At 45.8% G+C, this 12,593-nt stretch overlaps 1 protein-coding gene across 1 annotated transcript; it reads left to right on the top strand.

Moving 5' to 3' along the window:
• Nucleotides 1-10,413: 10,413 nt before the first annotated feature.
• Nucleotides 10,414-11,715, top strand: LOC135223159 (basic proline-rich protein-like). The gene has a single exon (XM_064261664.1). The coding sequence runs from the start codon at nt 10,414-10,416 to the stop codon at nt 11,713-11,715; it is 1,302 nt and encodes a 433-aa protein (XP_064117734.1).
• The last annotated feature ends 878 nt before the right edge of the window (nt 11,716-12,593 follow it).

A 12,593-nucleotide genomic window follows, 5' to 3' on the forward strand; every position in this document is an offset into this window, starting at 1 on the left:
ATTAAATTTTCTCCTCGCCGGGTCTTATGAACCTAATCCGTTGAATTCAGTTCAGTGAGCTTTTAGACGTGGTCTTTTATAATGAAGTTATCGCTAATATAATTTTTCCATAATTTGTAGCCTTGTGCTCATAAATAGCTATCAGGATTTACAAAGGTACGAATGTGAAGTGCTTTTTTAAATTGGAATATGCCATAAAGCCTCTTCACATTCATTGTAGTCATAGACTTGTTTATTTATTCTTCTATGCCAAAGTATTCCAATAATAATCGAGTAGCCCGGTTTTTTCCTAGTAAACAAACAATTAGGAAAACACGTTACACATGACGTTCCTTGTTTTCAACGTGTTTTCTCGTCTGCTCTAAGTATTCCTTGCACTGGTTGTTCGTAACTCCCTCCCCCAACAAAAATAAATCCTGTTGTAATTGTATTACTGGGCGAGGTAATTCCTTCATACCCGTTGTTTATTTGTTACGAAATTCGCTGATGATGAAATTTTGCGCGCCCGTGTGTGTGTGTGTTTTTTTTTTTTCTCCGCGTAGTCGCCTGTAATGACCAGCTGCGTATCATATACGTTTTCAATTTGAGCGTGTGACTTTTTTTTTTTTCTTTCGAGACGGCATTGATCTTGCCTTTAGAGGTTTATCAAGTTAAAGTGTGGATATTTCTACTAGTTTTTTCCTGGGTGTATCTCTTAGATCTGCGTAAATTAACAATTTGAAGCAATTTGTAATTCTTCTCTAATTTTTCTTGACAGACAATGCTTTGATTTGGTTCGATTTTCCTATCCTCTATACTTTAATCTCTCTCTCTCTCTCTCTCTCTCTCTCTCTCTCTGACTTAACTTGACTTAGTTTTTGGAGTAATTTTTTAAAGATTCTTAAAAGCTTGATTCCAAAATTGGGACAGAAACCACCACTAATATTGTAAGCTGAACTCCGTTAAAGGAGGTTAAACATTTGAAACGAGCTCATTATAAGCCAGTAGAAATTTATCTGTCTCGTGTGTATGCTCGCTAGGAAATATATTTCCGCCGTTTGTTATAACGCAAATCGTAGGATTTTACGTTAGCAAAGGAATTTCAGTTATAGAAAACTTACGAACACAGAGAGCGAAGAAAAATAGTGCCAAAGGCATTACTTTAGTATTGTTAATTTCATTAAGTAGACTATGTTATATTCACATTGTAGTTTGATCGTTAGTAGGAAGCAAGGGAAACTGTAAATGTTCTAAATAAGCGGTAAGAAAGTCTTTTGTTGATATTGAGTGCAAGTGAGATATTCACAGTCGTTGAGATACATAAGGCAATGAAGTAAAATGGTTATGAGAAACTGTGAACTAAAATACTTTGTATTTCACCGTTTCGTCTTCCGGAGTAACTTATGCTTTTTACGTAGTATACATCGGTGAATTTTGGTTTTAGAGGAAGAAACTTTTTCATAGAATAATTGTAAATGATGCATAGATAATATAAAGTATCCGTTAACCCTCGCCCACCCATGCTTTTTCGTATTCGTTTCAGTCGTTATAAATTGATAAAATAATGTTAATGATTAAGATACAATGCTTCCATAAAAAAAAATGCTTTTGGACAGTACAGCAGCTATTTACTAAAAACACATTCTAGTTCTAGTAACTGTTACAGAAACTATCATTATATATTACAAGTACTGCCATATTCTCGTTCTATTCAGGAACAAGAAAAAAGAAAAAGAAAAACAAATCCTAACAACGTCCCACATGAATATTCAACAATGTCCGACTTGAATATTCATGTAATCTAGTTTGATGAATGTCGTCAGATGGGGAGAGTTACAACCAGGATTTTTAAAGGATTACGCCCAATTAAGCGGTGAACTTTTGGGAGAGAGACTCCATTGCGTTGGCCCGCTTCGTCTGGCTTGTAATACGTGTAGGCTGCAGCACCGATTCAACAGTCCAGAATCTTCAACATTTTAAACAAAGTTGAAACTTCCCCTACTTTCTGTTTCCTCAACGCCACCAGGCCATTTACAACTACGTGTCATTGTCACTCGCATAGCTTTCATCTTCTTCAAGACCTTCCAGGTTTAAACACTCTCTCTCTCTCTCTCTCTCTCTCTCTCTCTCTCTCTCTCTCTCTCTACAGCAAGACTTGCTTCATTCTTTGGTCTGAAACGGACTGTCGTGGGTTAAATGTTTCTCATGTCTAATGGAACAAATTCTGCCGAACTGTCACATTATGTCCTGAACGCCCATCTGGATTTTTTTCATCATTCTAATGTATTATCAATGGATGATAATTGTTTATCATTTTACGTTGTTCTTGCAATTCTGATTTCTTTTACGCTGGGAAATAATGCCGCTCTTGGTATTAGACTCTTTCCGGATGTATTTTACAACGACGTAATTTAATATTTTTGTTCACGATGCCAGAATGTTCGTAGGAGTATTTGCAGTGACGTGAACCCTTCGTCTGAGTCGATATTAGCTATTATTATTATTATTATTATTATTATTTATTGGAGAAACAAGTCCACAGTTATGGATATTTACATATACTTGCGAATAAATCTTTAAAAAACATGTACATATTCATAATTGTGGATTTATCGATTTTAAGACTCATACTACTACTACTACTACTACTACTACTACTACTACTACTACCACCACCAACTACTACTACTACTACTACTACTACTACTATTATTATTATTATTATTTTATTATTATTATTATTATTATTATTATTATTATTATTATTATTCAGGGTTTATTTTAGCTCTCTACCGTTTTCAGCGCCTTCAGTTTTTTTTTTTTTTTTTTTCCAGCGCCTTTTTTTTTTTTTTCCTGCTATCAATCAGTTTATTATTTGTTCATCAGAATGTATTTTTCTTTTCATTTTCCGATTCTTTCAGCTAAACCCAACACTGCTCAGCATTATCAAGGGAGATGATCTTAGATGTGAGAAGACCGTCCTCTCTCTCTCTCTCTCTCTCTCTCTCTCTCTCTCTCTCTCTCTCTTTTCAGGTCAGAAGAATCTCCTCTTTATCTCGGACTATTTGACTTGGCATCTTGGATTTATTAGAGTCACAGATGCACATCAAAGACAAAAGAGGAATTAAAAATTAAATGAGAAATTCTATTGAGTTTTATTTATGGGGATGATGGGGTTATCTTAGATGTCGCTCAAATGACCTTTCGTTTCTTTTAGTTCCCTCCCCTCTTGTCTGTTCGTATACCTGTTGGTCTGTCTCGCGCTTATTGAATCTAATTTGAATACTTTTTCGCTTTGATTTGGATCAGGTGTCCTTCATTCCCTCTGTTTGGTCAGATAAATAATTCTGTATTGATGACTTTTTTGCGAAGAGTATATACGTACACACACAAACACACACACACACACACACACACACACACTAACACACACACACACACACACACACACACACACATATATATATTATATATATATATATATATATATATATATATATAGATAATATATTAGCAAAAGTGGATCAAAAGTGAAGGCATCCAGCACTTTCGTGTTTAACTGATCCGATCCTCAATGTACATTTTTATTACGTTTTGGGTTTTGTAACTTGGCCATAGAGGCATTATATATTTATTTCCATTATACGCCTCTTTCAAGGCAGAGTGGATGGAGCTAGGTGTTACCATACCTGTTTAAAGCAAGTATTTATAGGATACGAGTTTTTACACAGTACATTAACATACACATGGACAACTGATGTTTAATTGGTATATTTATATAAAGTCTAAATTTCACTCCTCCTGAAATCTGCAAAAATATTTTCGCAATTGTTTGAATTCTTTCCATTTTTTCATTTCATGGAATTCTCAGAGCTTTATGGTAATCGCTTTGCCTTTCTCGTCTTTCACTTTTCATGCGCTATTCATATTTTGCTCGGGCCTTTGGTCTCTCTCTCTCTCTCTCTCTCTCTCTCTCTCTCTCTCTCTCTCTCTCTCTCTATTTATAGCTTTCTGGCTTTCATATTTGTGCCATTCAAGACAAGGAAGTCCCTGGCAGGATTTGTAGGTAAAATGAACAGAGAGAGAGAGAGAGAGAGAGAGAGAGAGAGAGAGAGAGAGAGAGAGAGAGAGAGAGAGAGAGAGAGCTGTGAAGGCTTGTATCTTATTGCGAGGCACTGTTACAATATCACTTATTCCTGCTATTATTTTTTTTTTCGAACCTTAATGAGGATTTCCCATTGCAAAATGCTATTGGATGTGCTAATTATTTAACTTAAAGATTTAAGAAACTAACAGACACTCGAGTTAGGTATGGAGGTGACTACGTAATGATTGTTCGTAATATTATTGGAAAATATATTGTAGAAAACAAATACCAAGAACGTTCACGGTAATTGCCTAATGTTAACGCAACGAATGATCATTCTCTACCGTAAATGACTTTTATGTTTTTTATGTTAGTCAGCATTGAACCAGTAGCTGAAGTAAACAAAGTTACATAGTGTCAGTTTATGATAGTAATGAGCTCGAAATAGAGGGGAAGCAAAATTAACAAATCTAAATTTCTGACTAGTTCTTAAAGTGTTCATCTTGAGTAGAATGCAAAAAGCTTCCATAAAGCTGGAAGGGAGATACGAAATGTGTATATTCTTTCCTGATAACTGTGTTGAACTGCGCTTCCCCATATTGCCGATATTCTTGTGAATGTGGTGTTGCAGAAGGGCTTGCAAAAGGAGGAAATACGGTGTTCTAGAAGGACTTGCAAAAGGACGAAATACGGTGTTCTAGAAGGACTTGCAAAAGGAGGAAATACGGTGTTGTAGAATGACTTGCAAAAGGACGAAATACGGTGTTCTAGAAGGACTTGCAAAAGGAGGAAATACGGTGTTCTAGAAGGACTTGCAAAAGGAGGAAATACGGTGTTCTAGAAGGACTTGCAAAAGGAGGAAATACGGTGTTCTAGAAGGACTTGCAAAAGGAGGAAACTGGGTTGGTGTGTCGTGGATTTCCGTGAGGAAAAAGGTATATTATTGCAGCGAACATAAGTTTTGTATATTATGCATATCATTTCCACGTTACTTTCATAAGATGATGTAGCATCTTTCGTATATTTGAAGAAATGTATTTGCCATTAAATGTCAAATATAGTATCAAATGTAGAAAAGAAATACACGATTATCTGTATTGGTTTCATCAGATCTAGTGAAATCCATCTGTAGAAAATGTTAAATGAGTTTGATAGTTTCTATCTGGGAATTGAGAACACGTAGTGCTGGATCTCACTATTACCAGATCAAATCTAATTATGCTTACGGCGTTTAAATGTCACTCATAATAGTACGATGCAAAGCATGGAAAATTTATGCTATCTTTACCAAGAATATCCTGCATTATTTATAAAGTTATACATTTTCATGATATACATGTGTGGCACGTGGCTACATTCATGGAAATGCGTTCTTTTCTGTTTAATCATCTTAATAGCACTGCTAACTATATTTCAATAAAGAACACTTGCACGATAATACTTTAGGACTAAAGATCCCTTAACTCATCAGAAACCCTGTAAAGATTTAGTTTTAACCATGTTATTAATTGTGGAACAAAATCCTACGTTTCTTAGTTATTCAACTTCTTATACTTCGGCAAAAGGAGGATTAGTTTTTAGGTTCCTGAGACCCTCCTTCAACGGGCCCGCTGACGGAGAGGGCCCTCGTCAGAAGGTAAAGAGCGGCAATTAAAGTTAGAAATAGTGTGAGGGTTTTTTTAATTACTCTCTATTTCCCTTTCTCCGAAAACGCGGTGACTTGTGAAAATGGTGGAAAAAGGCGAATGAAACATCATAATAAACAAGAGAGTTTTTTCAGCCTTTTTTTAGTAATTCTCCGTCTTGCCTTGTTGCTTAAGGACCTCTTTCTAAGAACAATCAAATAGGTAGGATCGTTTTATATACGAGCTGGTATAAAAATGTACACGCGTTTACACATGTATCCATATTATGCATTGTCCTGCTGAACTAATGAGAATGCAAATATATTTTCATTTAGTCAAAGATCGAACATTTTAACGCGACGGGGTTTTCATTAAAGGTAAATTAACTAAATTTCTGAGGTCTATTATACTTTCCCAAATGATTTTGCAAGAGATGGAGGTGAAAGCGTGCATTGCAAAATGCAACGATTGATTTCTCTTCAAATCTCGTAGCGAAAGTTATACCGCTTTTGTTTCACAAGCTGATTGGACAGCGTTCGAGCAGCCAAAAATCCATTACTTCTCTGTTGAACAAAGCGGTTAAATAGCCATTAGTCGGCTGTCGTGGGTCGTGTTCGACGTGGAGAACGACGATTAGGAAAACCCGCGTAAACGTTCGGTGTTCTTTAATTAACGTATGCCTAAATAACGGAAGGGCCTCCTTGAGGCGATAAAACCGTTCCCCCCCACCCACCCCCCCGACCCAACAATACCAATAAGCTTTCCCCCCACCCTCACCCTCACCACACCCACACCCAGCTTATTGTGGGATCCGAACCACATTATATCGAGAACTGTATTGCTAATCACCAGGAATAAATTCCTCTAGTTCTACATTGGCGGCAGCGGGAAGCGAACTCGGGCTACCAGATGAAAAGGCGGTTACGGAACCCACTCGTCCAACAAGTAAGTTAGTTGCTAAGTAATCAATTGGTTCCTAGCCACCTAGATAAAAATCTAATCCTTCGGACCAGCTCAGTGGTCTGGTTATACTAAGATGTACTCAATTTTAACTTCGATCCCTTCCCAACGGTATATAGACCCATTCGTAAGATTTAAGATTCTCTCTCCTCTCTCTCTCTCTCTCTCTCTCTCTCTCTCTCTCTCTCTCTACGATCATTAAAGTCTAAGATACCTCTGTGGACATAGATAGTGTTAGTCGACTGTTTTGGAGAGAGGAAGAGCGACAAAGCACAAACCTGAGTGTTCGTTCACTGCTGTCAAAACAGGAAGGCCTCCACTAGGTAATCCTCAGCCGATAGGGAAGACCATTCCAGATGCATTTCCTTTTTCTTGTGCCTTTTCAGAAGACCGAATTTGCCTTGCTTCGTCAACGTAATTTCGAACTTGACAAATGACAGCATTCCACTCTCCAAATTAAGTGTTTATGTGTCGTCTTGATTTATATTGCAATGAAATATCCTGTTTGTCTTCATGAATGATTTTGGTACATTGTCCTGAGCTACGATATCAGAAGTCAAGATTCTCTTTGTTCATCCTCTTTTACTTCTTGAGTCGTCAAGTAATTGTGGTAATGTCATGTTTTTTTGCACTGAGTTACACTTTAGTGAATTACCTCATATATAATTATGGTCTTTGTTCTAAGAGCACTCATAACTGGGAAATGAACGCCGCATATCCATGCGAGCGAATCCAACGGCAATATCTTTCTAATTGCAATTAGAAACCAATTAAGGCGAATTCATGTCATCAGTGAATGCCAGCAAGGAACGTCATCTACCCATAACATCATCGAATCATAGTCTCTCAACACTTCATTTAACTGTTTAAACAATCTATTTGGCGCATCTTAGTGGTTATTAGGTGAGCATTATTATTTCCCAGAAACGATAGATGCTATTTAATAATATTTTATTAGTATCTTGACTTGTATATCTTAAATCCGTCTATTTCCCCCCTGTCTTGTTATACAAGAAATTGCTGAGAAGTGATTCATTTGTTTTTCTTATAAGTCTATGAATTATCTTTTTTTGCTAGGGGTTTTCCTTCTGTGTTTACTTTTTTTTTTTTTATTGTAGCTGTTGTTTCTTTGACTCTCGAAATTGTTTTATTTCAAGAGACTTCTTATCGCCTGTTTTCATTCAGATTAGACAAATCAAGTCATATCTATCTTTTAACCATTATAAGTTTACCTGCCATATCTCTCGTGTTCTGTAATCGTGGTTCTTGCCACGCCTGTCGTGGAGGTGTTTTTAGCTTATATGATTAGTACACTATTGTCATTCCTGTTACGGGTAAGCATACATCCTATGTGGCAGTGATTTACTTTCTGAAATGTTGATTAACGAGAACGATAATCGGGTTTTCGTTGTCTATATTATAACATTAAACTGAACTTGCAGCGTCTTACTTCGGTTAGTTAAGTGCCTCAGTGGCGTGGTTGGTATGGTGTTGGCGTCCCACCTCGGTGGTCGCGAGATCGATTCTCGGTCATTCCATTAAGGAGTGAGAGATGTGTATTTCTGGTGATAGGAGTTCACTCTCGACGTGGTTCGGAAGCCACGTAAAGCCGTTGGTCCCGTTGCTGAATAACCATTGGTTCCGTGCAACGTAAAAACACCATGCAAACAAACAAACAATACATCGGTTAGTTTATCTGTCATTTATGACATCCCCATAGGTACTCCTTTCCTCCCTATCTGGGCTCAAAGCTCCTGGATTAGTTGAAGAAAACGACATTTGTGGGTTTAGAGATGACAGTCTGTGGTTACTACCATTCAGTTTTTCCTTAGAAGATTTCACTAATTTTTATTTTTCTGCTTAGATTTTTAAACTTTATAGATAGTGTTATTGCGCGTGTATATTTTACGAGAGATGGCTACCACAGTATTATTAGAGATTTTACTGGAATTAAAAGTCGCTATCATTCCCATTAATGCAAATATTTTGGTGTAATATTTAATAACCATAATATTGTCCTATGATAGTCGGTTATTTGATAAGATTAGTTGTATCGGACAGAAGGGTATCGTAAAGAAACGTTATCTTTAAGCCGCTGTTCTTTGTCTCTCTTCAAAGGAGAATCCAAGCACGTTTTCAACGAACGCTAGACTCGAGTGCTAATCCAATAAGTAATTGCAGCTAAATGACAAGATTACGTTAAGTACCAAGGGCGAATTACGCCTCGACAATCGGCCTTAGTAAGTCCATGATGGATTGGGAAGACTTGAAGTCTGTCCAGGGGTTGGGGGGGGGGGTTGGTGGGGGGCGGAGGAGTTGGGGGTGGATAGATGGATAACGATTTTCACCTCCAGAGGAAATGGAGAAATGTTATTTTAATTTGTTATTCAGTTTACTGTCAGCTTAATGGGGCGTGATTTTCTTAGGATTAACTTAACGCCAAATCGCGTAATTTTGGTTGGTGTTTCCACAGCTTTGTAGATCGACTTAAGCCATTATTAATGGCTTAAGTCGATCTACAAAGCTGTGGAAACACCAACCAAAATTACGCGATTTGGCGTTTAAGTTAATCCTAAGAAATCACGCCCCATTAAGCTGACAGTAAACTGAATAACAAATTAAAATAACATTTCTCCATTTCCTCTGGAGGTGAAAATCGTTATCCATCTATCCACCCCCAACTCCTCCGCCCCCCGCCAACTACCAACACCCCCCCCCCCAACCCCTGGACAGACTTCAAGTCTTCCCAATCCATCATGGACTTACTAAGGCCGATTGTCGAGGCGTAATTCGCCCTTGGTACTTAACGTAATCTTGTCCTTTAGCTGCAATTACTTATTGGATTAGCACTCGAGTCTAGCTTACCCGTCTGCCTGCACCGGGCCTGATTGGCAGACCTTCTGGCCTGCATGCCTTCCCGCACCAGGCCTGCTTGGCAGACCTTCTAGCCTCCCGACCCCCTGCCTGCACCAGGCCCGGCTTGGGCAGGCCTTCTGGCTTGCCCACCCACCTGCCCGCACCTGCTTGGCATACCTTCTTACCCGCCTGCCTGCCCGCACCAGGCCTGCTTGGCAGACCTTCTGGCTCGCCCACCTGCCTGCACCTAAATGGCAGACCTTTTGGCACGCTCGGCTGCCTGCACCGGGCCTGCTTGGCGAAACTTCTTGCTCGTCCGCCTGCCCGCACCAGGCCTGCTTGGCAGACCTTCTGGCTCGCCCGCCTGCCTGCACCTAAATGGCAGACCTTTTGGCCCGCCTCGGCTGCCTGCACCGGGCCTGCTTGGCAAAACTTCTTGCCCGTCCGCCTGCCCGCACCAGGCCTGCTTGGCAGACCTTCTGACCCCCCGCCTGCCTGCACCTGGCCTGCTTTGGCAGCTTGGCTCGCCCTAGCCTGCCCGCACCAGGACTGCTGGCAGACCATCTGGCCTGCCCACCTGTCAGCACCAGACCTGCTTGGCAGACCTTCTGGCATGCCCGCCTGCCTGCACCAGGCCTGCTTGGCAGACCTTCTGGCCTGCCCGCACCGGGCCTGCTTGGCAGACCATCTGGCTTGCCCGCCTGCCCGCACCTGCTTGGCAGACCTTCTGGCCCGCCCGCCTGCCTGCACCAGGCCTGGTTGGCAGACCTTCTGGCCCGCCCGCTTCCCGCACCAGGCCTTCTTGGCAGACCTTCTGACCAGCCTGCCTGCCTGCTTGGCAGACCTTCTGGCCTGCTAGCACCGGGCCTGCTTGGCAGACCTTCTGGCCCGCCCGCTTCCCGCACCATGCCTGCTTGGCAGACCTTCTGGCGACCTTCTGGCCCGCCTGCCTGCCTGCACAAGGCCTGCTTGGCAGACCTTTTTGGCCCGCCCGCTGCCTGCACAGGGCCTGCTTGGCAGACCTTCTGGCCTGCCCACCTGCCCACACCAGGCCTGTGTGGCATACCTTCTGGCCTGCCCACCTGCCCACACAGGCCTGTGTGGCAATACCTTCTGGCACGCCCGCCTGCTAGCACTAGGCCTGCTTGGCAGACCTTCCGGCCCGCCCGCCTGCCCGCAGTACCAGGCCTGCTTGGCAGACCTTTCGGCCCGCGCCCTGCCCGCAGTACCCGCCTGCTTCGCAGTACCTTCCCGGGCCGCCCGGCCCTGCCGAGTTCGCAGCCTTCCCCGGCCCAGCCGCCCTGCCCCGGCCCTCCCGCAGTCCAGGCCGGCTTGGCTACCTTTCGCCCGCCCGCCTGCCCCGCAGTACCCCAGGCCTGCCTTGGCCTTGACCTTTCGGCCCGCCCGCCTCCCGCCCAGTACCGGGCCTGCCTTCGGCATACCTTCCGGCCCGCCCTCCCCGGCCCGCCCCGTTACCAGGCCTGCTTGGCAGACCTTTCGGCCCCGCCCCCCGCCTTGCCCGCAGTACCGGGCCTGCTTCGGCAGACCCTTCCGGCCGGCCCGGGGGGGAGGCCCGGCCTTGGCCCAAGACCTTTGGCCCGGCCCTTGGTCCCAGGAACCTTGTTCGGCCCGCCCTCCTGCCCGCAGTACCAGGCCTGGCTTGGCAGACCTTTCGGCCCGCCCGCCTGGCCCGGCCAGTACCGGGCCCTGCTTCTTTTTTTTTTGGCAGACTTCCGGCCCGCCCGCTGCCCGCAGTACCAGGGCCGGCTGGTGACAGACCTTTCGGCCCGCCCTCCTGCCCGCAGTACCGGGCCTGCTTCGGCGACCTTTCCGGCCCGCCCGCCTGCCCGCAAGTACCAGGCGGCTTGGCCAGACCTTTCGGCCCCCCCTGTACGCCCGCCTGCCCGCAGTAGCCGGGCCTGCTTCGGCACAACTTCCGGCCGGCCCGCCTTGGCCGCAGTACCAGCCGGCTTGCAGACCTTTCGGCCCGGGGCCCGCCTGCCCGCCTGCCCGCCAGTGACCGGGCCTGCTTCGGCAGGACCTTTCCGGCCGCCCGCCACTGCCCGGCAGGCACCTTTCGGCCCGCCCGGCCTGCCCGCACAGTACCGGGCCTGCTTCGGCAGACCGTCCGGCCCGCCCAGCCTGCCCGGCAGTACCAGGCCGGGTCTCGGCAGACCTTTCGCCCAGCCCCGCCGCCTGCCCAGCTAAGTAGCCGGGCCATGCTTCCGGCAGACCTTGCCGGGCCCGCCCGCCATTGCCCGCAGTACCAGGCCGGCTTCGGCAGACCCTTTCGGCCCGCCCTCCTGCCCGCTAGTACCGGGACCTGCTTCGGCAGACCCTTCCGGTCCCGCCCGCCTGCCCACGCAGGTACCAGGGCCGGACTCGGCAGACCCTTTGCGGCCCGCCCCCCCAGCCCGCAGATACCGGGCCTGCTTCGCAGACCTTCTGCCCGGCCCGCCCGCCTTGCCCGCGTACCATGTACCGGCCTCGGCAGGACCTTTCGGCCCGCCCCCCTAGGCCCGCAGTACCTTTTGGCCCTGGCCCTTCGCCCAGACCTTCCGGCCGCCCGCCTGCCCGCAGTACCAGGGCCGGGCTCGGCAGACCTTTCGGCCGCCCCGCTCTGCCCGCAGTACCGGGCCTTGCCTTCCCGGCCCAGACCTCCGGCCCGCCTGCCCGCCCGCATTACCAGGCCGGCTCGGCAGACCTGTCGGCCCGCCCCGCCCCGTTCCCGCAGTACCGGGCCTTTGCTTCGGCAGACCTTCCGGCCCCGCCCGCCTTCCGCCCCAGTCCAGGGCCGGCTCGGCAGACCTTTCGGGCCCGCCCTTCCATGCCCGCAGTACCCGGGCCTGCTTCGGCCGAACCTTCCGGCCCCCCGCCCGCCTGCCCGCAGTAACCAAGGCCGGCTCGGCAGACCTTTCGGGCCCGCCCGCCTGCCCGAAAGTACCGGGCCCGCTTTCGGCCCAGCCCCTTGCCGGCCCGCCCTAGCCTGCCCCGCAGTAACCAGGCCGGCTCGGCAGAAACCTTTCGGCCCGCCCCTTTGCCGGACCCGCCCGCCGCCTGCCCGCAGTAACCAGGGCCCCGGCTTC

The sequence above is a fragment of the Macrobrachium nipponense genome, chromosome 8, assembly GCF_015104395.2.
Source record: "Macrobrachium nipponense isolate FS-2020 chromosome 8, ASM1510439v2, whole genome shotgun sequence".
NCBI lineage: Eukaryota > Metazoa > Arthropoda > Malacostraca > Decapoda > Palaemonidae > Macrobrachium > Macrobrachium nipponense.